Source organism: Ammospiza caudacuta, chromosome 6 (genome assembly GCF_027887145.1).
Source record: "Ammospiza caudacuta isolate bAmmCau1 chromosome 6, bAmmCau1.pri, whole genome shotgun sequence".
NCBI classification, from domain to species: Eukaryota; Metazoa; Chordata; class Aves; order Passeriformes; family Passerellidae; genus Ammospiza; species Ammospiza caudacuta.
Window position 1 is genome coordinate 36,759,762 of NC_080598.1, and position 26,988 is coordinate 36,786,749.

At 39.3% G+C, this 26,988-nt stretch overlaps 2 protein-coding genes across 3 annotated transcripts in view; both read left to right on the top strand.

Annotated features, from left to right (window-relative positions):
* The first annotated feature begins 772 nt into the window (after positions 1-772).
* On the top strand, positions 773-9,545 carry ZNF770 (zinc finger protein 770). Of its 2 annotated transcripts, none has more exons than XM_058807258.1 (2): positions 773-811; positions 5,563-9,545. In XM_058807258.1, exon 2 carries the CDS (start codon positions 5,705-5,707, stop codon positions 7,898-7,900), a length of 2,196 nt encoding a protein of 731 aa, XP_058663241.1. In that variant the 5' UTR covers positions 773-811; positions 5,563-5,704; the 3' UTR covers positions 7,901-9,545. The 2 variants fall into 2 exon arrangements, with proteins under 2 accessions (XP_058663241.1, XP_058663240.1); XM_058807257.1 differs by having other exon boundaries at positions 801-832.
* A 10,098-nt stretch (positions 9,546-19,643) lies between these two features.
* AQR (aquarius intron-binding spliceosomal factor) overlaps positions 19,644-26,988 on the top strand; it is a 48,242-nt gene continuing 40,897 nt past the window's right edge. The window contains exons 1-7 of the mRNA XM_058806365.1: positions 19,644-19,811; positions 20,705-20,761; positions 21,582-21,622; positions 22,623-22,658; positions 23,695-23,815; positions 25,102-25,242; positions 26,812-26,880. Coding sequence (XP_058662348.1) covers positions 19,716-19,811; positions 20,705-20,761; positions 21,582-21,622; positions 22,623-22,658; positions 23,695-23,815; positions 25,102-25,242; positions 26,812-26,880 — 561 coding nt within the window. The 5' untranslated portion in view covers positions 19,644-19,715. The remainder of the gene's footprint in view (positions 19,812-20,704; positions 20,762-21,581; positions 21,623-22,622; positions 22,659-23,694; positions 23,816-25,101; positions 25,243-26,811; positions 26,881-26,988) is intronic.

Below are 26,988 nucleotides of genomic sequence, written 5' to 3' on the forward strand. Positions count from 1 at the left end.
TCCCCAGAGCCTTTTCTCTTCCTCAACAACCCCAGCTCTCCAAGTGTGTCTTCACAGGAGAGGTGCTCCTACTGCTCCTTCTTGCGGCCTCTTCTGACTTGCTCCAGCAGGTCCTGGGCTGGGGAGCCCTGAACTGGGTGCAGGCCCCGCCTGTAAATGGTTTCTGTCCTTTTCTGTATGCCTTCAGCCCTTTGCTGGCCATCCCTCTGAGGTAACCTCAGCCGGGCTGTGGCCACCGAGGGAGATCTGAGTCCTGCTGGGCCGGTGTCCATCCCTCAGCCACAGCTCCTGCCCTTGTTGGCTCCCGCTCTCCTGCAGAGGAGCCAAACCCGTCACATTTGTGTGCACGCGTAATTGGAGGTGCTTTTAGAATTCCTGGGCAAGCGTCTCTTCTCCCCTTCCCTTCCTGGGACCATTTCCTGCCCTTTCAGGCCAGTTGGTTTGGCTTTGCGGTGCGTTTAACACATAATAAGAGTGTAATTGCCATCGTGCTTTGCTTGCAACCCTGCAACCACCGCGCACTGGTTATGTGCTTTTGGGGGGCTGCAGTAGAAAATGTGTCTTGTTCGTACGGAACAACGTGCCACACCAATTAAAAATCTATCGGCAGGGCCGGGGGCATGTTCTGCCTGGGCATAAATGACATAAATGAAGCCTCCCCCGCCCCTGGTCCCGGCCGCGGCCCAGCGGCGGGCGGGGCCGGATTGCGGGGGGAACGGAAAGCAGCGGCCCGGGTTTCCCGCTGTCCCGGTGCCATCCGGGGGGAAGAGTTTAGGCGGCAGCAATCCCGGGAGAGATGAGGAAGGTGGAGGTGCGCTAGCTGCTTCTCCAGGTCGCTCCCTTCTTCGTCCCCGGTCGCTGCCCCTTCCCTGGGCCGAGCCCGGGGCACCGCGGGGCCGGGCCGGGCCGGGGGGGTCTCCGTGCGCGGGGGAAGGTGCGGCGGGGCCGGGCGGCCGCGGGCCCAGTAGGGACCCGCTGAGGGAGAGTCGGCCCGGGGCGGGGGTGCTATGTATGTATGTATGTGTGTATGTATGTATGTATGTATGTATGTATGTGTGTCCGCAAGGGCCGCCTCGACACCTGCTCTTAGGTTTCTGACTGGATTTCCGTGAGTCCTGTTGGGGGAGTGTGGGTGACACGCAGGGCTCTCAGGCCCCCAAAACAGAACGTACGTTTGTTTTTAAACCAGCCCTGCTTCACAATCATACATCTTTTACTTTGGTTGGCTTCAGGAAGTGTATGGGATAGTTACAAGGAAAAGAGGAGAGAATAAAGGGTGTTAACTTTGAGGAGCCATAATGCCTGTTGTTGATTTCTGTGTAAGTGGCGAGTTAAGGTTCCATTTCTGATGTGATTTGTTCTCCCATTGTAGCAATCCAAACTTTTCCCTCAGGAGAGCTGGTGAGGACATCCAGCGGGCAAAATGTTTGTCTTGGTGCTCAGGTTCCTCTCTCTGGCATGCTGTTTCATAAATCAGCAGCTAGATTTTCACTTTCTTTTTGAGTCATTAGTGTTATTTGAGGCACCTTATGTTTCTTCACATACCTATTATTATAATTTGTTTTCTTATATAATTGTTTCTGGGAGGTTATAAGCATTAGTGTGCCTCAAGGATTTGAAGATATACTAATAGTAATGCAGAAGAATCCTCCCTGGAAAATTTTGAAATATATTGAATTTTGAATTCCTAAATGTCTTGTTTTGAATTACAATAAGGAGTCACCAAAAAATAATACAAGAACATATTCTCTTATGTAGGGTCAGCTGTATGAGTGTAGGAATTTGAAAAATGTTTGTACAACCTGCTTTGGAGACCTCCAATGCAGGCAGAGCAGTCTCCCCATATAACTTATTTGTATGCTCATTAAGAAACACTTTGCAGCTGTAAGGACAATAATATACTTGAATTCTTTCTACAATAATTTGAAGCCGTTTTCATTTGCAACAATGAATGGTTTGGGGAACAGCTTATTTCTGTTTCCCTTAAAAGTGATTCTTCTGCTTTGTCTTGCAGGGTGTGTGTGTGTGTTATTTTTTTTAATTATGTCTCCTTTTTTTTAGCCTAAATATTCTCAGTTACTTTAATCTTTTTTTTGTATATTTTGCATTTAAGCTCAGATCATTCTTGATCCCCTTCTCTGAATTCATTCATTCTGATCGATTCATATGTTTGACTCAATTCAAAGGGCAGTATTCAAAACTAGACTACTCTAGCTGAATTCTAAACAGTAGTAAGTAAGTAGGAAGGAAGATTTATGTCCTCTTAAAGCTTTACATCTGTTCACTCATCCTGGTATGGATGGCAGCCTTTGGCATATTCACCTTCTGTTCCAACTTAGACCCTAGGTCTTTTCTGCACCAGGGGATTATTCTGTCCTAAATTGTAGATCTTTCTTTTCTTCTTTAAATACCCTCTTTCCTCTTCCTGATTGGTTGTTTACTTTTTTATTGGAGCTTTTTAAAACAACAACAAAAAAACAAACAAACACTACAATGCAAACTTTTCTGATTAGCAAAGATTGGATTCGAGTTCAGAATTTTCTTCCATCGTGGTTTTGTTTTGTTGCAGCTTGCTGCCATCTGTAATATTAAGGAAACAGTTAATTATTAAACAATACTACTTAGGAGGGTCCTCTCTGAACTTTCAGTGGCCTGTGTAACTCCTTGGTTCTATTTTTCTGCATGACCTTGCAGCTAAGATGAAAAGTAGAGACAACGTAATATTAAATTGGAGCTTTGCCAGAAACCAAATCCTTTTCACATAGTGAGGTGTTTTCTAACTCTAATTAGGACAAGGCTAGCAGGAAGCAACATTCCAAGCTTGTCTTTTGCTATTTGATCTTCAGCAGCAGCATGTTTATTCCTTAGATGTCCAAGGCACAGAGCACCTTGAAATAGCTGTGGAGATGCCTGTCCTTAGTAAATAGGATTTGAAAATATATTTGGGCCACACAGTAATGCTCTGTCTTGGCTCCTTTCTCCTTCCCTTGCATCCCCTTGGTTTAGCTTATCTGAGCCTTAGTCTTTCACAGGGCAAGAAGATCACAGCAAGAAGCTCTGCTCTGCTTTTGACACCTTGTACTACAGAGCATTTTCCTCATTCACCAGATAGAATCTTAAAAAATTTATAAGCTAAATACAAAATCCCTTGTGTAATGTGCCACAGCTGTCTCTTACTTCGGACTTCTTTTCCTTGCATGTCACTGTAGTGTTTGAGCATTTTCCTGATGTCTAAATTAGATCTGCATGACAGTATGTTAACTGAAATTCATCACTCTTTGCAGTTCTTCCTCAGGAGATTTTCTTTCCCTGCTAATGGAGGCTGCCTTGAGCTGCACAGAAACTCAGCAGAGCAGAGGATCTTTTCTCCTCTCCTCATTCTGCCTGTCTTTAGCTTCGTGGTAGCACCAACTAGAAAGCATTGGTGTCACACACTTACTCTCTCTAAACTCCCAGCATCCACATGATGTGACAACTGGGAGGAAAAGGGGGTCTCCTAAAAGTGTTCTGTTTTCTTTCATCTTCAAAAGGAGACTGAAACTGAGTAGCTGTTAAATTCAACAGGAAAAGAGAATTGGAAAGGAAAAAATGACATTCTCAACTGCTTTATCTACCCTGAACTGTTTCAGTGAGATTAAGAAACCCCTCAGTGTAGTGACAGTCACTTCTTAGGCAAACATCCAAATGTTCCTTATTAAGGCCCATAGTTACATAGGAACATATCTGGTAGGGATGGAACAATTCTACCTCATTGCCAGGTTTTCTTTCCATTAAGCTTAAGAAAAATCTTGATTGGCCAGATATTTTCAGTCTTAGTGTATGCTTCTTGAATCTTGAACCTGGTTGTAACTTGCTTTAAAATGCAGTAGGCTTTTATTCTTTGCAGTTACTTTGAATAGACATTTTGGATACTTAGGATTTTTTTTTATAAAAAGGACATTATCTCTCTGTGAAGTGAAAAGGGTTTTGGAGGCACTGAAGAAATTAATTTTTTATTCTGCTGGTTTGTTAAATGAATATTCAACTTGTAATAACTGCGAGATACACAAGGTATTTCTACTAACTATAATTTGTGGTAGTTAGATATTACAACTCAAGTGCTAACTGTTATGCTCTTGCTTTAAAGTTTGCTCCCTTCATCCCTTTTGTTTTATATTGGTAATATCATAGAGGGTTTTTTATTCTGTTGTTTGTACTGCACTTGTGGACTGGAATACTTAATCTTTTTTAGATGCTGCAATTTAGGAATAAGGTGACCAACTGAAATTGGTCCAGAGATGATTAAAAACACGGGTTTTTTAGTTGTGGGTTTTTGGTGTGTTTTTGTTTTTTGTTTTTGGTTTGTTTTTTTTTTTTTTGTGAACCTAAAAACAGTACTTAGGAAACCCCAGGATTTTCATAGTTTCAAAACAAAAGATGAGAAAGCAGACTTTGAATACATAATGTAGTGGCAGAGAACACTGATAATAGCCTTGCAGCAAAGAAAGGCCCAGCTGGGTGGAAGGAAAAGCTTCATGAGGAGGTGAAACTTCGAAGCAGGAGCCCTGCTGAGGTTAAGGAACCTCCCTCAGTGAAGTTTTTAAGACCACTTTGGAGGCTGTGGAGACATGGGTTGGCCTCACAGTGGAAGGCTTGGTTGAGGTACTTTCTAGCTGTTCCTATGAAAATTTTAATAACTTTTCATGCACTCAGGAACTTGCAAATTATTTTTTCTTGTTTGTAAGTCGTTGAGCTTAGGCATAGTAGCTTGCCCAGCTGTATTCTGTGTTGAAAATTCAAACAAAATTAGAACTATTTCACTATTTTGGTTTAGACTAAAACAATAATTATGATGAATTATGCTGACTACCTTGGTATTCCTGATGACTTCACAGTATATGCATGGTTAGGTATCACAACCCTGATATTCTAGCTTTATGGTGAGACAGCAAACATAGCCTGTGTTTTTTCCACGTTCTGGGAGTTGTCTTTGTTATGGTTGTAGTTTGTGGCTAGTGTGTTGCTCTTGCTGCTGGCTCCAGCATTTGCCATTGTGAGAGAAATCAAAATTGATTGTACTGCTGTGTACAGTTGATAAGATGCAGAAACATGAATAGTAAATTTAACAGTAAATTGAAGCTAAGTGTTTTCTTTTCACTAACAGTGCATTCATTTAATGTATTTCTGAAGTGCAAGAAATCTTAGTTCTTCTCTTTTTCTCTCATCTTCATAAATATTTTACATGGGCGTTAGAATTACTGCTGTAAAGAAGACATTTATTACAATAAGTTCTTGAATTTTTTAAAAATTAATTTAATGTAGCTGAACTGTGAATTATTTGGAAGAACAGATGCATTTATAGCACAGATGACTTAAACTTGTTTTTCTTCTGGTAAATAATCTAGTTTTTCTGTATCACGTAGCAACTAGTGATTACTCTGTTACAAGGAAAGTATTTTAAGTTAAATTAAATCAAGAGTGTGCTAATCTAGATACTTTTGGTATCTTCTGTAGAAAACAAGAGACAAACTTAGGCACTTATGCATTAATATAGGCTAAATAATACTCTTTTTCTTGTTTTAGGAACCAGTGGGATTTAAGAATCTCTCTCCTAAGAAAATTTGCTGCTTGTTCAGTGTTCCATCTTAGTGTGCACTTGATGATTTCACTCGAAATACCTATCTGAAGAAATTAAGAGTAGGCGAGGTGTAATTACCTTTTAAAAATGTTAAAAACTCAGCATTGTGTAGCAGCTGTCAAGATACCCAAGAAAAAGCCATATATTTGTGACATGTGCTATAAACAGTTTGAAACCCCATCAAAATTAGCTAGGCATTACCTCATACATACTGGTCAAAAGCCATTTGAATGTCATGTATGCAATAAAACGTTCAGGCAGTTAGTCCACCTGGAGAGGCATCAGTTAACCCATAATCTGCCTTTTAAGTGTATTGTTTGCTATAGAAACTTCAAAAATGTAATCACTTTCTTAAAGCATCAGCAACTTCATAATGAAAATTATGAGAATGATACAAAGCAAACAGAAAACTATGTGAGTTCTGAGCAGGACAGGGTCACTTGTGGCATATTTCATTGTTCTGTGTGCTGGAAACCCTTTGCAACTGAACAGAGGTGGATGCTGCATCAGTGTCTCAAGTCAGATCATCAACATGGTGCCAGAAGGAGAAAGAAGAAAACTCACACTTGTGAATCGTGTAACAAGACATTTCCGTCCAGATCCAAGCTAGAAAGGCACTTCCTTATTCACACTGGCCAGAAACCTTTTAAATGTTCTTCATGTGGCAAATCTTTCAGACAGTCAACACACTTGAAAATTCATCAGCTCACACACACAGAAGAAAGGCCTTTTCAGTGCTGTTTTTGTCAGAAGGGATTTAAAATACGGAGCAAACTCATGAAGCATAAACAGCTCCATGCCAGAAATAAGACTTTCCCCAATGCTGTATGCAAAGCAAAGACTCTTAAATGTCCCAGACTACACAACGTGTTGGAAGGAAAATGGGATAGTTTTGAGAATGCTGATACACACAAGTCACAGGAGAATGACCCACATGATGTGCACTCAATTTATATTGTACCCTTTCAGTGCCCAGCATGTGACCAGTGTTTTGAAACAGAGCATTTTCTAAAGTTACACAAATGTTGTTATCCAAAAGACAGCAGAAGTTCAAATAATGGTACAACAGCACGCAGATGTGCAGTCAACAGGAAAAATAAGAGCCTGATGAAACTGAAGCATACTGGAGGAAAGGCAACAGATTTTTCTCTGACTGACAGAAAAAAAATTAAATCAGGTCATGTTGGAAGTCCTGCCCCGGTCACAGCTAGGGAGCAGCGTTGTGATCAGCACGTGTCCACTAAACCTCCCAAGGAGCGCCGGGGCTGGCGTGACGTGCACAAGTCAGTTTGTAGTCGGGTGAAAAGAACGTTTGCTGTGCCATTGCCTTGGCAAGAGTACCCACAGCCTCCTGACGTGGGCAGGAATTTCAAGGATGTGCTTCCTGGTGAAGGCATCTTAAATGTTGGTGATTCACTGGATAATAAAGATGATGCTTTTTATGGTTCATCAAATGATAGTTTTTTTGATAATCCAGAAGTACTTCACTCTGCTTTTTCATCTTCTGCAAAAAATACACGTAACAGACACAAAGTGTGTAAATGTGACAGATGTGAAAAAATTTTTCCATCTTCATCCAAACTTCAAAGACATTATCTTATACACACGGGACAAAAGCCCTTTGGCTGTAATGTTTGTGGGAAGGCATTTAGACAGTCAGCTCACTTAAAAAGACATCAGCTCACCCATACTGAAAAGAGAGCCTGTAAAAGCCCTGTTTGCCAGGTAGAATTTGTAAACCTGAACAAACTTTTCAACCACCAGGGAGATCACACTGAATTTATGTCTTCTCAGCCTGTGGGTTATTCAGGTTACTCTCAAACACCTTCACACCCATCTGGCTTTCAAGAATTTGAGCTGATTCAGTCAAACCAAGCAGCTGAAATCAAAGTTGAAATTGAATCAGGGGATTTTGTTCTTGACACCAGCAGTAGAAACCCACAGCCATATTTGTGCAGTAAATTGCTGGAAACAGAGCAAAGCTGTTACAGCTATTGGCATGATTTTTCTGAAAATACTGAAAAAAGTGAAGCTGTTAACAAATTATATCAATGCAGTATCTGCTTTAAAACTTTTAAATCTCCTTCTAAGCTTGAAAGACATCATCTAATGCATGCTGGACAGAAGCCATTTGAATGTTTAGTTTGTGGAAAAAAATTCAGACAAGCCCCACATTTGAAAAGACACCACCTTATTCACTTTAAAGAGAGCTTAAAGCTTAGTTCCACTGAGGAACAAGCAGAGAATGTATTAGTTTTATCAAAACAGGATAATGTCCTATGAAATAATTTTAACATTATTTGGTTGCATAATTATAAAAGATTTATAATAGGCCAAACAATGAACTGAAGGGGATTATATTTTCTATTACAGAGATGACCTGGTGAAGTTAATTTACTGTTCAAAACTCTCTACTTAATATAATTTCTGAGATATTCATGTTGAGATGTTTTTTTAAAATGCAGCAAACCCACACGCTCTTTGCATTCCCCTTGGCTAGATTAAATTTATAAATACACATTCATGTTGTATCAATAGTGTTGCAGTAATCTACAATGTTTCATGAATAAGATAATTATCCCTAAAACTATAAAATACTATATGGGAAAATGTAACACTTTTAAACTATCAGTAAAGACAAAAAGATAATTTTGAGAATATGAAAAAAAGGTCATTTTACTTTCTTCTGGCTCCCCATATGTTCCAAGCAAAGGATTATTGCTGTATCTATCCCATACTTAAAAAAAAAAGGGGCTTTTTTTGATAAAAGAGAAGGGAGTAGAAAAAGTAGAAAAAGGGGAGAAAATTTAGTGAGAAAAATGTTGATGTGTTATAGAAGATTCTGTTTCCTATAGGATAGGAAAAAAAACCTGCTTTGTTATTTATACTTAATGTGCTTGGAGAGCTATACATAAGGAATTAGCTAATTTCCCTTTTTATATAAAATACAAGGAGATAATGCTATAATATTAGGATTTATAATCAATTTATTCATTTCACCACTTCATTAACTCTACTTTCTTGTAAATCCCTTGCCTTCTCTAGCATTTTTGGCCAATTTATACTTTACTCAATTTTTTTTCTCTAAGAAAAGAAGACAAGAAATTAGCATTAAGGTTAAAAATGGGCTTACTTTGTTCAGTCTCCTTCTAGCATACAAAGTGAACCAGTAAAAGAAATGTTCTCTTAAGATGTGATAATAACTCAGATGAGCAGTTTTGTCAGGAAGTCATTTTCTCATTACATTAAATATAAGAGACTGAAAATTACTTTTAACTGAAATTAAGTCATTCTGATTTTGTATTAATAGAATCTGTAGTTTTACTTTCTGGTAACTAGATGGTTTTGTCCATTGTGCCAAGGGGGCTGGCAAGAATGCAAGTACAGTGGAGCTCATACATCACAAACAAGAATGAAGTTCGTTTCTTCTTTTTTGTCCTCTGAAAAACTACCTTTTAGGATACTTCCTTTGTTATGCAACTTTAAGTTGCTGAATCCTGAAGTTCTTATTCCTGTTTCTAAATTAACATGCCTGTGAGATACATGACAATTTTTTTAGTATTTAAATAGAAACATATTTATTTAAGTAAAATGGGTTTGATTTTTTTTTTATTTTTGAAATGGCATGAATGTTGTGGTACTTCGTGAACATGAAGGGCAAAAGGAGTTTTATTTTCATACATGTTACTTTTCCATTTTCAGTGAGAATAAAACCAAGAAAAATGCTTGGAAACAGTCTGTAGTTACTCTGCCTTTTGTATGACAGACAAATTCAGTATATATTAATGATGATTATAGTTATATATTGAGATTTTTTTTCTCCTTGTGTGAATTGTTTCATATTGAAAGGCAAAATGCTGTATAAAATGTTTTGAAAGCGTATTATAGAGCTCTTTTAAAATACTGGTAATAAACTATTTTATTTATATGTACTTTCAGAATGTGCTTTATGTGCAAACCAGAGTTTTGAAACTACCTAACATTCATTATGCAGAAAAGACTGCATCAAAATAACTTTATATGATAGAACAATAGGTGTCATTTCAGATATTTTTTGTTACAAAATATAAATATGTTTGAAGATAATAACATCTTTCTTATGGAATTACAGTCATTTAAAAATGCTATGAGAGTAATGTTTAGAGAAGACAAAACTTAAATGTTTTGAAAATACCAATTTAAGTAAAATGAGGGGAAAGTAATACAAAAATATTTTGAGGGATGAATAGACATTTGCAGGAAGTGTTACTGTCTGATGAATTGGAAAAGTAATGAAATCTTTGGGCTTGGATTTCAGAGTCACAATGTCTATCTGGCTCTCCATCCCTTCATAAAAAGTTTTGTGTCAGTATAAATTAATTATTTTATGGGGATTATTCCATAAACTACCTGAAAAGGGGTTAAATGGTTTCTAAGATTCAGGAAAGAAAAAACCCAAGGTTGGAATCCTGTGTGTTTTGCAGTTAACAGTGAGATTCTTCAGGTGTCTTTGAGAATTTGAACTAGAGCAGTTCTCTCTGTGTTCACAGTAACACTTTTGTTGATTAGTATGTCAGTCATTTTCCATAATGCTTCGAGGCAACTTCAAGCCATCACTCTTTAAATATCTTTGGTGGCAGAAACATTGCCTGTGGTTTTGTTAGAATGAACTGATGACTAATAATAATAATCTGATAGTACTGAAGTAGTGGATTTTTTGAGACTATGCAGAACCAAAGCATATTCTACAGAGGAAAACAGTTGGTCCTTCTGTGTTAACCATGAGCTCCTGCTGAGGAGAACTTCTCCAACAGCATGGGTTTAGAACTGAGGTTGTTCTGTGTGGAATAGAAGAAGGGTCAAATATTTTAAAACAAGCAGAAAAAAATAAAAGGGATTTTTTTAAGACAAATTACTCAACTGCAGTACTAACTGATCACATCATACATTTGCTGCCTAGATGTGGCTAGGGATGCCTTTAAAATGTTCATGGTGCACTATCATTGCAGTGTGTCACAAATGACTGTATTAGGTTGGTCAAGGAATCACTGGCAAAGGTATCATCAAAAGCAGTTTAATGTAAAAGTGAAAGCACAACAAAGTTTGTTGGCAGTGTTCATTACTAATTGGATGGTTGAAGTATACAGACAAATATTGTTGTAGTTGAGACTGAGACAATGCAAAGCCACACACTCCATTTCCAGAAGGCTTCAAACCGTTTTTATTCTAGCATGCATGCTTTTCATACATTCTTACAAAACTCCTTAGTTTACACTTTACTCATTGGTCATGAGAGACAAAGTGCTTACTGCAATAGGCAGTTGCAGGTTTCTCTTATTTATCCTTTCTTTCTTGGTTTCTATGTCAATGACCTTGGTAGAAAATTCTTTCAGGGGTAAACATGGATCCTTTTATCAAACTTTTCTCTGGCTCTGTAAAACCTCTTCCGCAAAAAAACCAGTCTGAAATCAAAAATAAATCAATCTATGATTAAAATCAAACTAAAATAATCTGTGTGGATGTTGGTGATGGAAAAAGGCAAAGGATGGAAAAGGGTAAAGGATAAAAGAAATAAGAGGGACCCTCCAATTGAGTCACAAGGTTCAAATGGGGAGCCCCTTGCCCCAGACTTAGCCCCAAACTTAGCCCCAGATTTGACCAACATTTTAAAAGCACTGAATTTAAACCATTTCCCAAAGAAACTTCCCAAAGAACCACAGTAACTCACAGGCCTAACTCACAAATTTAACATACTTAAGAATCCAAGAGAGCAACATTCATGGTCTGTTTCCTTCAGCAGATTCACACTCACACACACAGAGAACTAAAGGAGTATGTCCAGGGTATATACCTGTGAAAAACCACCCTCAAGTTCAGTGAAGTTCTCACATCAGACGCCATTGCATCTTCTCAGTGGGCAAAGGGCTGCCTGGGGGGAATCAGCCCAATGGTGTTCAGTGCAGTCCTCAGAGTGTAGCAAGCTTGAGAGCTCACCAGCTGAGAGCCATCCCACTCAGGGCAAGTGCTGGTTGAAGCCCACTGTGGTTCAGGGGAACTCCAAGGGTCTCACTTAGGACTCTGTTTATAAGGTTGCTAGAGAGTTGCCTTTAGTCACAGTAACTTTTCATCCTGGGATGAAATTCAGCTCGGTAACTTTCTTTGAAAGTTTGGTACAAAAAAATTTTTCCACTTGTGTTGTTATGCAGGCAACAAAAATAAGTTTCCAAGGCTGTTTGTTAAAAACCAGGAGCTTGTTAGATAACAGAAGTTCCCAGGAAGAGAGAGTGTTTCTGTTAAGCTCAAGAGTAGCTCAGCCCCACTTCATCAAGGCCAAGGCCTGAGGAGCAGTTCTGAGATCATAGCGTGGCCCAAGGTGTGTGGGTGGGTGGCAGCTGTACCCCCACGCAAGGTTTGCAGAAAGTCAAAACATACATATGTAAGTATTCCTATATGTATCTACAGCAAAATTCAAAAGAGGAAAAAAGCAATAATAAATCACAGAAAAAACTGTTTCATCACTGAAACTGCTTTTCACTGTGCGTTGGGTTTCTCACTCAGCTCTGGTCTGCTCTGACACACCCAGAGCCAACAAAATAATTAGTGAGGGAGATAAACACAAAATAAACTTAATTGAAGTTACTGACACCTTAGGCTTCAAACCAAGACGCTGGATCTAATGTTTAGTTTTCCTGACTGCCTCCTAGTATAAATGTAAAACTCCAAAAGTCATAATCTTTCAATGGTAGCTCATTTGAGTAACACCTAAGTACAGCTGGATGACTCTTAAATCAATAAAGACTGTGAATTCAGTCCATCTAATGGCCACTTGTAATGATGTTGAAAATGCCCAGACCTCCTAAATAACTGAAGTGGTAATGGTTCATATTCCTAGCACAAGGTTTTGTGGATTTTTAAAGTGTAAGTTTTAACTTAATAGCCTGGTTTTACGGTCTGATGGCTGTGGATGAGATGTGTCGGAGAGGCAGTTATCATAAAGAAAATTGAAATTACAGAAGTGACTTTTCTATGCTCTCCTATAACGTTCTTTCTCCAGGTTAAGCAAATAAGTTGTATTTCTTCATATAATGACTAGTTCTGTCAAGCAGCTTTTAAACAACTTTTTTTTAGCATCTGTTAAAAAAGTGAATCTTCAAAGTCCATGCAAGTGAAGGAGAAATCAGTCCTATGACAACAAAATGACTCACAAGAGAACTGATATTTCCTTGTTAAGAAACTATTGTTCTAACATGAAAGTGTCATTATGCTGAGTTATCATGGGCCTCTGAATGCTGTTGTACTTCTGCTGGCTGCCATTCCAGCTCCTGACTGCTCCCAGGATATCCTTATGTGGGGCTTGACTCTTACACGCTTGACATGATTTGGGTATGTGGCTGAAATTTTTCCTCTCTGCTGGAATCCTTCCAGTGTCCCTGGTGCCAGTCTGTATGGCCCTGTAAAGCCCCATCTGTGAGCTCCAGTCCAAGAGCCACAGAGCTGGCTGCTGCCCTGTGCTGCCATGGTGTGTAAAGAGTGCCTGAGGATGTGAGTGCAGCAAGAGGTGAGAAGCTGGCTGGTGATGATGCAGGCTGTGGCCTGTCACTCTCCACTCAAAGTCATCTAGGTGTGTAGGAGCACGTGGATATGGTGACTGTCCAGCTTTGCCTGTGGCACTGGAATGTGCCTTGCTGACACGGTGAAGGAGGAGAAACAGAATTCTGTGGCCATTGCTATTTAAAAAAGTAAAAGACTGTTCCTAAACTAAAGAAGCCAGTTATGCATTGTGTCTCTCCTTTGTACTCCTAATACACTGCATTCAAATCCTATTGACATAAAGGAAAACACTCTCTGGATGCTGTAGCATTACTTCATCTGTGCATTTTTTAGAGTATTAGTTTTAATCCCTAGTATGTGTTTGCAAAAGCAGAAAAATCAGATTATTTTCTCAATTTCTAGCTGATTTTGTTTCTAAGATGATTCTGAAAACAAAGCAGAGCAGAGGGATTCCTGCTAGTGACAATAGTCCTACTAAATGAAGTAGAAATCTGCTAAGCTATCTAGACACCCCAGGTGTAGCAGCCAATTTGAGGATAATAGAATTTTAAGTTCAAAACAGGTTAGGATTTTTTCATTACACTGAGAGCAACCTTGGACCAGTATTTTGCCAACATTGTTTGCTGTAGTGTACTATATCTTGTATTTTTACTTTGGGTCTTAAAAATGGCAGGTACTTGGATAATGAGAATATCTCTGGAGGAATCCTCTCAGATGTTGAATAATGTGTCTGGATGCTAATGCAATCAGTGGAGGAAAAATGTCTATTTGCCAATAAGCTAAAATGATTTGTTGGGTAATACTGTAGTTTATATTACAGTAGAAGGGTTTTTACATTAAAAGGAATTATTAAAAGTAAAAACTTTTTTTTTATTACACGGGTGTGAATTTGCTGTTTTCCACATGTATTCTGTTTTATCGCTATTTTATACTCCTTTAAAATCCTGAAATGCTAATGGAAATGTCAACCAAAAACCTAGAGAATATAGAGAAAAGCAAGGATGAAAGCTTTAGGAAACTGGAGCTAGCTCTCAGCATCTTAGAATTGCTGTCTTGAGTTTTTTGCTGCATATTAGAAATGTTACAGTTTTGTCTGCAACGTGTATTTTCTTCCCTGATTGTGAGAAAAGAGATGTGACCAAGAATGCACTTTTGCAATGATGCTGCAAATGGACCCAAATTTCTATAGCACTTCTCATGTCAGCACTAGCAGAAAGGAAATTATTTGCCTTAAAAATCTCACTTGAGTGATGAAACTTCTCCATCAAACAGATTTATTTCACATTAATTTTTTTTCACACAGAAACATCACTACATAAAAGCCTCTCACAGGATTTTTATCAATATTGCTAGCTTTTCTGACCATTGATCTCACCTTCTTACCACTGTTCTCTCTCAGCTGGCAGGAACCTAGCTAGAAGTCTCTGAAGAGAATTAGAATAGTCCTGAGCCTGCTCTAACTTGAGCTGTTACCCAAATGTGAGCCCAGCAACAGAAAGCTAAGAATGACACAAAGTCTCCTCTTTCACCATCTCCTTCACTAGAGGCACTGCTTGCTATTCTGGGATATAAAAGCAGCTGGGTTGCTGAATTAACCATATTTTCCTCTAGTCATGAGCTCAGAATATCCATTAAAGTTACTGTAAGTTTTGCACAAAAATCAAGGGTAGTACATTGGCCAGAATGTGTGCTAAATAAATATTTATACACAAATCAGAATGCTACTGATGGCTTCTTTACACTTTAAAATTCTAAATATTTTAAGAAGCATCTGTTACTAAACTGAGGCATCATTTTTGAAAGTACCCATATTTACTGAGTGGAAGTACACATATTTAATGAGATGAACACAGTGATAAAAGTCTTGGACTAGAAGAATGCACATAAATAAAATAGTAAAACCAACGTGACATGATTGAATTAAAGCTGTAATGAACAGACTGAACATTTAGTTTATATGAATATTAACTGCTATGAAGGATGAGCTATAACCAAAGCAATAACCCCCTGTCATTGTGTCTAAGCTTTTTACATGTTAAAGGATTCCTCTAATCTTTTTTGAGAAGATTTTCCAAATTTTATTTACCTGAAAGCAGGTTTAAATTAATATATTTTTTCTATAATTTCAACCAGTGAGAGACACAGAGATTTCAGCTCTTCTTTGCTTAATGTACATATTATTCTATTTATATGCAGTTCATCCCCTCATCACTTTGAAAAAATTATTTCATATAACTTAGCAAGAAATATTTCAAAATATTGCATATTAATAATCACTTTTGTCCTTTGATTAGAAAAAAAGTGGTACATGCAAGTTGGTATATTTACGTGATGCATGATGACACTTGAAATTCTCATATGTCAAGATTTCGGTTCCAGAGCTTTTCAGAGGGATGCCTCTTGAAAATCTCATGTGTACGTGCAAAAGTCAATAAACTAAGATAAAAGCTGATTTTAAAGCGATGTGTTCCCTAAGCTTTACAGACTCACTTCACAGAAAGCCTACCCAACATATGGCTTAGTGTCACTCAGGCTGAGATTCATCTGCTTTAAATGAAGGTGTACAGCGTGCAGTTGGGCACCTCCCCAAAGCCAAGTGTACACATGTAGTACGATGCAATGACATTAGGCCAGACAATACAGGCCCATACAGCAGCGAGGTGCGTGCCAGATATTTCAACCCCCATCCTGAGAAGCATAGTTCTATTAAAAACCACCTCAAAATCTGTAAGTTGTGCACAGAAAAAGCACAATTCAGTCACCAAAACTTAGCTGGTTTTGTCTTTCTGCACACAGAGCATGGCTGTCAGAACACTCAGGGCTCACTTTCAAAAAGGGAATGTAAACTTCCCTTGGCCTCTGAGTTATGGTACACATGGGCCAAGAAACACTAAGGGTATTCAGTATATGCAGAAAGGAGAAAAAACTGCTGTCGAAAAGGGAAGTACAGCCACAGTCAATGATTTTGGAAGGAAGAAGAATCTCCATCTATCAGGCCCCAGTGTCTCTATCAAGAAGCAGTTGAGGCCAAAGACTCAACAGCCTTGGTCATGTACTGGAACTTTATGCCTAGCTTGAAATGGTACAGGTGGACCAGCAGCAAAACAGCTCCTGGATGGGAGAGCATGGGGCAGTACAACAGTGCTGCTGTCAGTGAGCTGCTTTTCTCTTTTATGAGAGTGGTGTTAGCATGCCCTCAGCTATGAGGGAACAGAGTCTTCACCCTGGAAAGAAGGTTTTGATATCTTCAATTCCATCTTATGTCAGGGGAACGTTTGTTCTGCTCCCCTGGCCACCTGGACAGGTGACAGTAGAGCTGTGAAAGTAGCCACCCCATCATTCCAGATCAAAGAGCCAGGAATAGTCACTGCTGCTGTGCTGCAGTGACCAGGCTGAGGCACATGGGGAATCATCTGCCCCAGCAGAATGCTTCCTTGGAGGAGAACAAGTCAGTTGTCCACCTGACAAGATGCCTGTTCATAATTTTGAAAAAATTGGATTACTACAATGGGCAAGATAATGCCATTTTGCATGCTGAGTACAGTGTTGGTATTTTTTACCTGCTTTGGAACCAAACTTTCCCACCAGAGTATACAAAGATACAAGATGGTATCCATACAGAGTCTTAGAGCAGAGTTTATGTCTAAGAAACTGAAGTCTAAATCTTCATGTGATAGACAAACAGTCAAAAGTGAAATAGTGTTTACATTAGAAGTATGGCCCTGCTAAATCTATGGCACTGCTGAATCTGCTGAATTCACTGGTCATGTCTCACTGATGACTCAGTAACAAACAAAATCAATAAATGTTTGAAATCTTTATCTATGAATTGTCTGGAGTTTTCATTGCCAGGAATTAATATTTTCTGTGGCTCTAGGAAGAATCTAAAATAATCCACAAGGTAGAAAGCAGAGAACATAGACTCAACCCCTGCTGATTATCACTAGGTACTTCCTGTTCTGGTGGAACTGTGCTCAGGAGAGTATAACTGACATAAAACCAATGGCCAGCTCACTGATGACCTTGCCTTACACAGTTTACAAAGAAAAGGAGAAAAACCTATTTTTCCTGGTTACAATAATATAGAAGGGGAAGCATCCAAAACAAGAGGAGCTAATTAAGCGAGAAAACAGCATGGAATATAAATTGACGAGGACTGCAGCCTAGGAATGAACAATAGTCTTGAAAACTGCATTGACTCAAATATGTGACTTTTAAATAATACATGTCTTCATTAATGAATTAACAGGTTTTTGAAAGGAATGTTTGATTTTCTTGACATGTTAAGCCAATGAGTATAGAAAGATGGAGAACTTCACAGAAGGCTGCTGGGATGATGGGGTAGAGGATTTTATTTCTCCTCAGTTACAAAGGAGTTTGGAGTGGAAAGTGTCAGATGTGCCTCCACTCTGGGGAAACTGAGCATAGGAATTCAAGAGACCAGTCTTATTAGACAGTTGAGAGCTGGGGTGAGATTTGCAGATGGAGACAAAGGTACAACACTGGGTGTCACTGTGCTTAGTCTCCCACAATTCTTTAGAGGTTCCCCTGCTCTTGAGGATGAAAGCAGTGTATTTTCCAAAGCATTAATTTATACTTTTGCTATTCATTTGTAGTCCTACTGTCCCCAGCACTCTCTAAATAAACAATACCCTGTATAGAGAAAAAAAATAATATTTATAGGGAGAGGATCTTTGTCACTTGCTTTGACATTTTCACTGAGGGATGTAATCCTACTGCCTAACATTAGGCATCTAATATTAGTTTCTGATACCAGAAGCTCCTTCAGAGAATGAGAGCACTCAGATTCGTTCTGACTTGCCCTTTGGAAGGACATCTGTTGCCACACTGACTGTAGTGAGGTTGAAGACAACTGACCTCCTCACTGGGACACCCAAACGACTAAAGTTAGGTAAATGTGGATTCCTCCTTGAGGTTTCATAGCTTTGATAACATATAGAAATTTGTGGGTTTTGACACAGGCCTGATGACCCAGCATAACCAGAAGATTTAGGTTAGCCTTGCAAGGCTGTTTGAGAAAATTCACAAATTTTTTTACAAAATTTACAAAGTCCAAAATGCATTTGTCTCTCCTAATTGTCCCGTCTTAGCACAAACCAAACTTTTGGCTTCCATCTGAAAGCCAGTTCAGAAACGTTCCTATTTTCAATCTATATATACGTAATAAAATTACATTCCTTTGTCCTTTTTTATCACTGTTTTGTAGCTTCAATTTCAATCCTTGTTATTTACAAAATTTGTTTTTGGTACTTTTGTAAATTTTAAATTTTACGAGTTCTCGTCTTTCTGGATCTTCCAAAGTAAAGGTATGCAGTAGGCATATTTCTTTGAATGCAGCCATTGTCTGATCCTATTCAAGGTACTGCCATTACCTTTCCCACTCCCATTGTACATTCTAATTCAACTTCAAAAAGAATATTCAGTTTAACCTCTGCTTGAAGAAATGAAATGGAGATCACCTTGATATGAAAACAAAGGAGGTCATATTCAAACAGACTTCAATGGGACCTGCCTGGAAGTTTAAAGCACTCAAGTGGCAGGTGATGGATAATGAGCCCAGAAACAAAGCACAGTAACTTCCCTGGGGAGTCTGGTAATTTCCTCCTTAATTAGTTTACCAAATAGGGTAAGTTAATTGCAAACCATTCTAAACAATTACCAAACTGTTGACTTTCTTGAGCATGCAATTTTACCCTTGTAAAATTGCACACATTTTAAGAGATTCAACAGAGTACGCTGAGTTGGAAGGGACCGGTAAGGATCATCCCGGCCAACTCTTAAGTAAAAGGCCTTAATTTCGGGCCTGTGGATGGGACAGAGCGCTCAAACACGCTCAGGAGTCGGTGGCAACTGTTTGATATTAAAAAGAGTGTGGGGGTTTTTCACGTCAGATGGACGGGAAGCTGCGCTCTAGGTGATACATAAAATAGGAGTCCCCGTAAGCGTTAGAAAGCTGAGTGTGGCAGCAACGCGGTGCGCTGACAGGCGGCAGGGACGGAGCAGCAGTGCAGGAGGGAGCTGCGGCGGTGCAGGGACGGAGCAGCAGTGCAGGAGGGAGCTGCGGCGGTGCAGGGATGGAGCAGCAGTGCAGGAGGGAGCTGCGGCGGTGCAGGAGTGAGGGAGCTGCGGCGGTACAGGGATGGAGCAGCAGTGCAGGAGGGAGCTGTGGCGGTGCAGGGACGGAGCAGCAGTGCAGGGACGGAGCAGCAGTGCAGGAGGGGGCTGCGGTGCAGGAGTGAGGGACCTGTGGCGGTGCAGGGATGGAGCAGCAGTGTAGGAGGGGGCTGCAGTGCAGTAGGAGGGAGCTGCGGCGGTGCAGGGATGGAGCAGCAGTGCAGGAGGGAGCTGCGGCGGTGCGAGTCGGAGCTGCAGCGGCACGGAGGGAGCAGCAGATGGCGCGGCCGCCGCCCGCCGCCCCGCGGCCGCTCCAGCCCTCCCGGCCCCGGAAGCGCTCCCGCCTCCGCTGCTCCCGGCCCGGAGGTCCCTCCCTCGGCCTGGCGGCGCCGGGGCACCGGGGCCTGTGCCGGGCGGCTCCAGCGGCGGCACCATGGCGGCGGCCGCGGCGACGGCGGCGTCCTCGGCCCCGCCGAAGAAGATCGTGGCGCCCACGGTGTCGCAGATCAACGCGGAGTACGTGACACAGGTAGGGCCGGCGGCGCCTCCGGGCCGCCTCTGCCGCGGCTCGAAGGGACATCCTGGCGGTGTTTAAATAGCCTTTGCAGGCCGTGGGAGATGGTGACAGGGTCTCGCTGGTCGCAGCTGGTGAGGGATGTACGCCTCTGTCCTGTACGAGAGGTGCTTCCCCCCGCGCTTCCGACCAGCGGGATTTACAAAGCAGCGCTGCCAAACGCGTCCGTGCAATGCACTGCGCATTGCTGTAAGGCGGGCTTTAATGTGAGAATAGCTGCCGAGAGTTCCTTGTTGGTTAAAGTTCTACGTGATTTCCTACAAGTCTTCTTTCTTCTTTTCTTTCTTCTTTTATTATTATTTTTTTTTTTTGATCTGCTCTCCTTCCTCGTCCAGAGCATCAAGAAGCTTGAATAAAGTTGCACAGGAAGCTCTTGTCACCATTGCTCAGGAGTATCGGTGAAGTGATGGCTGCAGCAAAGAGCCTTACAATGCTACACTTTTCTATATCGCCTCTAGTTACTTGTCACATTCCTCAAGGAAGCATAATCACTAGCCCTTTGGCATTTGCATTTCCTAAAAGTTTATGGCTTACTTTTGATGGATTTGTTAGACGTTAGTTAAGAATAGGAAATGTTTGTTAGATAGCAGCCTATGCATCTGAAATTTTTCCAAAGAATTGCATTTCTGTTGAAAGAGGTTTAGGCATAAAAGCCTATAAACAGCAGTGCTTATCAGCCTTAAATAAGCATGGCTGTTAAAAACATGATTTTGTTACTTGTAGTTAGCATAAGCTGAAATTAAGCAAGATACTAGTGAAATAAAGTGTGGAGATGGGATATGTTGTAGAGATGTGTCATTGACATGAAAATGTATGTATTTAACCTTTCTTTTTTTATCCTTGTGCAGTTAGCAAATAAATACTGGGCTCCACATGTGAAGAAAACACTGTCTTTTGATGTAAAGGTAATTACTTCTACTGGAATTTTGTTGGGGTCTGTAAAGGAATGAGGATCAACCAGTCTGTGATGTGCCAATATTTAGCGTTACTTATTTTATATGAGACTATTAGGAGACTGCTTGGAAGGTCAGCTGTTGCTTGAGACAATGTAATTTGTTATGTATTTGTAGTTTATAAATGTAGGCACTACATTTACAGGAAGGTATGCTGTAGCATGCAGTTGATTTGTATTCTATTCAGTTTATTTTGGCTCGAAGTTATGAGGGCAAAAGACTTTCAAGCATCTCCTTAGAGGTGAAAAGATGCTTGAAGAGGTTCTACTTTTACAAATCAAATGGGGATGAAAGATGCAGGTATTACTGAACTGTGTTCTTTCTAAAAGCTTCTTTGGTAAGCTTCCATCGGACAACTTTATTGCCATTCTGGTGGATATGTGCATTTTGAATGTTTAAAATTTGGCATAGTGTGTTAGGTTTTGTGTACTGCAGGGTACTTAAATGTTAAGTTTCTTTTCCTTGTGGATGCTTGCCAAAATCTCCATTTAGCCTCAGTTTATTTTGTAGTATTTGTGATAGTTAGAACTGTAGATTGTTAGGATGTACATCAACATCTGAACAGCATCTCTGTGTCATGTGATGTCAAAATGTGCCAGACTATAAGTCAGTTACGACTTATAGTGCAGGTTCTTTCGTTATTGTTGGAAAAATTTTTTGAAAGTATTTTAATAGCTGTAAGCAGAGAGTATCTAATTAAGAGTAAAATGTCTTAATGCATTTTGAACCACATTTGTGGGTATATAAAAGTCTCTTAAATTTTTTTCCATAGGTCATTGAAGATGTTTATACAAAAGAAATTGTCAGGTCAAAGTAAGTAGACAGGTTGCTTTCTCTTATTTACTATCATTCCAACATTAACAATGTTGGAGTTGTTTCTAATGTTTGATAGAATACTTTCAAACTTGCCTATATGTTAAAAGCAGATGAAAATTACTCAAGTGCATTTAAGTAATTTAACCATGATGGTATTTCAAAGTCTGAGTGTGGTAACAAGAGAGTTCCTAAGCCCATAAACCTTAAATGTGATGGTTGGAGTAAATATTTTTCAGACCCTTTCCCTGGTGGTCTGTTGTCTTTTATGTTGGTTTTGTTGTGGTAGTTATAGAAGGCTGATCTCTTCTTTTGCCACTAAGCAATGTAAAGAACAAAAACTGCTGCAGAGTGCACTGCCTCCACCTTCCTCCTCTGTTCTGGCTGCTCTTACAGATTCATGAAGGGAAAGTGGTTTCAATGAATTGTACTGTTAGATGGGGGAGACAAATCTGAGATACACTGCATTCTGCAGCTCTCTGTGCAGAAAAGAGGTGTAAGTGTAGCTGGAGCTTTTTGGGGAAGATTGAGCTCTGCAGAGAATTCTCTGTATTATTCCTGTATGAAAACAATCTAAGAATTTGTCATATGGAGTCAAAGCAAACTTCCATTGCCAGTCACTAAGAAGAAAACACCATTTTGAACAGATTAAATATATAATTGTAGTTTTCCAGGAGACGCTCTCATCCACAGGCAGTTTGTATCATCAAGGCTATTAGAAGTGGTGTTTTCATATTTAAAAGACCTACATGAATCTCTTTAAAATGTGAATTTAATTGCTTAATGAATCTCTATGAACTTGAGCATCTCCAGTGTTCCAGCAGTTGCTTCTGCATTTAAGTGGTTGCTATTGCATGGAAATGTCAGGACAGAAGTAATTCCTGAGTGTTTCTACAAGTTTCCTTATATAATAAAATAAAGGAAAATATAGTCATTTTCCATGCAGCTGTGTGTGGGAGGCTCTCTTTCCTGTGTTAATTGATTAATTTTTCCTTTTTAGGTTTGCCATTAGGAAGATAATGCTTCTTGAATTCAGGTGAGCTAATGGGAGGGAAATTTGGAGTTATATTTTCCTAGGAACCTGTAAAGGTGAGAAGCAAATGCAGGGCAGTAAGACAGTTTGAAGGTAAGTGTATTTGTTCATACTTTGTAAGGCCTTGAATTGTGAACTGAGGAAAATTAAGTGAGGAGACCTTAGTTTAAAGAGGAAATAATTCCATAAATGTAAGTGACATTTCAGACTGTCTTATGATTCTCAATTTCTAGTGTAAGTGGAACACTGAGAAAGAGAGTATGAATGAAATAAGTGAAAAACTTGGGTCTGTAATTTGGAATGTATCATTAAGCCTTAAATCAGAACTCACTGAAATCAGGGAAGTTTTTGGATTATGTCTCTTAGTATGAGGTTAAAAATGGATTGTGCTGCAGCAGCATCATTAACGTTTTCTTCTCTTGAAAAAGAATGGAAATCTGTTTAAACAGTGGTTCACAACTGCTTCAGACTTTCCTGGAAGAATTTACAGAGTATGTCTAAAAATATGTAAAAGAAATATTAGCAATATGTACTTAAAACCACAGTATTTTATGTTCTATTTGGTTCTTATATCTCTCAAATCTTAAGAGAAAATATGAGATTTTTTTTGTTTGAGATACATTATGTTTCAGAAAGGCTCAAGTCTCTAAGTTAGTACCAGTAACTAAAGGACAAACTTCCCTTGGTTTTTTGCATCTTAATTAGAAAGAGTGCAGAAGAAAAAATGTCAGTTGTGGTTAAGGGTTTGACACTAACAAATGGCATGCAGTGGACTTCTGGAATTTGTATGTCAGCAGTAGAACAGGGTTAGAGGTTCCTGTCCTTTCTGTGAAAGTGTTAGTGTCATCAGTTACTGAGTCTAACAAGTTTTGCTTCAGTGACCTAGATGAGAGGTAACTTGAGGAACTGCTCACAAACTATGAAGATGGCTTTCAGGGGAAGAAGGGGAAAAAAAGCCTTGTGGATAACTGCTTTTTTAAATGAGTGACAGATTATGTGGGTGGCTGCAACTAATGAAATACTCTTTATCTCTTTACAGTCAGTACCTTGAAAATTACCTATGGATGAATTATTCTCCAGAGGTGTCCAGTAAGGCATATTTAATGTCAATCTGCTGTATGGTGAATGAGAAGTTCAGAGAGAATGTCCCTGCGTGGGAGGTAACTGATTTCAATTGCAGCTAGAATTGACTTTGATCTGCAAGTTGCAGCTTTTACAGTGTGCTCACTTACAGTGACAGAAGGTGGAAGAGCTTGTAGTGTTAAAAAGGAAATGGTGCCTCAGCTGGAATACCTCACGTGGTGTTCCAAATTTTGTGTTCTTTTTTGGAGAAGGGAATGGACAGGTGAAAAATTACTTGATTCCTTCTGCTTTGAAAGTCCTTGGTTCTGCTGTGAGATGCTGAACATTATCACCAGCATTTACTTTTTTGCCACTTGACAGAGGTTGGGTATTTACCGGGAAGTTCTTGTTCCGATACTGAAGGAAAAAGAAGGATTTCTATATCTGTATATTCAGGAAGGCACCACTGAAAGTCTAATGTATTATCCAATAACACCTTGCTTAAAACATGTGCATATTGGTTTCTACCTTTTTTGCTTTATTTTAAAATAATGTCTTATTCTCCTTTTGTGTATATTGTTTGGTTGATTGTGGTTTTTTTTTTTTTTTTGTAATAATAGGTTTAGAAATTATTTAATGTTTCTACAAACAATCCAGGTTTTACAGGCCACCTCAACAACAGAAGCCTAGTTATGCATGGCATTATTTCAGAAGCACACTGAGTTCAATGTGTGTGCCATTACTTGAGTGTTGGCAAAGCACAAAGGATTAATAACTTGCTCGTATATTATCTGTGTGCTTTTCTTCTTGCACATGTGCTAGAAGTAAAATGTCAGGTGCACATTATGTTCCAAGCAGCTTAGTTCAATTTATTTGGTACATGGCTGCCCTTGTAAAGGAATGACTTTATTTTGGTGATTATTCAGTTTATCTTTTTCCTGCTCACGTAGCTCAGTGGAAGTTTCAGGACTATAATTAATCTCTGGTGGTTTTTATTTGCTCACTTTTTGCACATCACTTAAGTTTGCCGTAGCTTTGGCCAAAACCTACCATTTATCTTCTAGCTGGGAGATGTTAGAGTATTTCTGTGCAGTCACGAGGTGAGCATCCCCACAAGGCTTCACCTGTGCTTCTTGTTTAGTTTGTCCTGTGCATCACCTGTTAGACTATGCAGAAGGTATTAGGGGCAGGATCCCTTTTCAGAAGGATATCATTAGTCTGTTTTGCTTGTGCTGCCTAGTTAGAATAAATGAAAATTAAAAAAAATAATCCCTTCTTTTATAGATTTAAATGGATTTAGAGAATTTCTGCTATGTTATGTGGATGAAGATTGAAATTATTTCTATCAACCTGACTCAAAGTTACCTTCCTCTTCTATTCCTAGACATTCAAAAAAAGGCCAGAACATTTTCCTTTCTTTTTCAAACGCATACTGGAAGCATCGCTGGTCGAAAATGAGAGTGAGTACTCTCTGCATGAACAGACAGTCCTGCTGCTTTTCCTTGATCACTGCTTCAATAGTTTGGTATGTTAAAAGTAAATGTAAATATTTCCAGTGTGTTTATGCTGTTTGTGTTTGTGGCAGTTTAGTTTGAGCAATTTCTTCTTACAAGACAGGTGAAGCAAAATTCTGATTTAATGAAAACACAGTACCAGAGGGCTTTTACCCTCTGTTTTGACTCTGACTCATCTCTCTCTACACATTTGCTTTTCTCTGGTATAAGGTCATAGATGAGACTTGCAACTGAAGGATTGGCAGTTAGACAATTATAAAACAGGATTTAATATAAATTTTTGTATTAAAAATGGTACTGTGAAATTTATGTATTTATTTTTGAAAAGATGCTTCACATTTAAAACCGATTAGTTACTACTGTGCTCTTTTTAGTTTGCCTAAGAAATAGCACAAAAATTATTTCCCTTAATTATTGAGAAAGACAGTGAGGCTTTTTTCACTTTTGAAACCAGGTTTAGATACAATTTTTATCTGCAGTTCTCCTGAGTTAGTTTTAAGAAATCATTAGACCAACTTGTGTTCTCAATCTGTGGTTAAAACAGAGTTAAGTAGCAAGCAGGAAGAACACTTTACCTGTTATATGTAGCAGTGCTCTCTAACCTCTCTTGCTACTGGGCTTTTTCCTTACTTATAGTTCATGTGGGGTGTATTATCCAAAATCAGGGTCTGCACAAATAAAATTGTCTCTCAGACAAAACAACATAGAAAGTGTATTAGTTGATTTTGGGATTAGGAATGATTTTGGGAGCCAGTAACCATCTTGAATTTTATGTGTATAGTTTATTGAGATAGTGTTTTTCTGTAGTGGCCACAATGGTAAAATGCATCTTCACTTTACATAGTTTGACAGAATCCTTCTTGCAGAGCATATTTCTAGTAAAACATCATAGGGAAACTGTTGAAAATGTTCCTGTGGAAGCACACTGTTATTAGAAGCTGCCCTTCTTTGTGAAAGGCAGAATGGAATAGTCACAGTAGTGTTTTTAGTGAAGAGCATTGAAGTTTGAAGTTTCAGAATGCTGAGAATGGAGTATTTGTCCATGAAGACGTACTTAACATGTTAATTGAAATTTTTCAGTAGCTCAGGAAAGAAGGAAAACTTTGTGGATCCAGATCATAGGCATAGTTGGAGAGAGCACATTTGAACTGACATGGAGAAAATGGTTTTTTCAGACAATGGGAAGAGTGTAGAAGTGAGAGAAACTTGATAAATTAAGGGCTCCTGGAGACAAAGAACAGCTTAAAAACAAGTAGAGAAAGCACAGTGGGTGAGTTCAGGAATAAGAAATGATGGAAGAAGGAACATCAGTTCTCAGCAGCTTTTGTCCTAAAAGTACTTGCAGGGATGGGGCCCATGGTGAAGTGTTAAGAACTGACAGACTCCATGAAAAGAACCTAAAGTACAGAGGTGTCTCTGGGTAGGGTTATAGTGCAGGTTCCTCTTAGGAAGTTGTGAAATCTGATAAAACAATATAAATATTTTTGTCAGATTTGTACATAGATGTATTTTGTAAGACAGGCATACCAGAAAACATAAGAATGTTCTAAAATTTTTTATCATCTGTGACTTTCTAACAGGAAGTGGATTTGATCAGAGGACAGGTGCAGCAGCTGATTTCCTTACCCATGTGGATGGCTCTACAACCTGTAAGCATAACACTGTTAACTGGCAGAGCAGTTTTAGGCAGTGTCCAAATCCTGTACAGTGAATTCTCATGTTGAGGAACTCTAATATTTACAGCATTGCTGTGGACT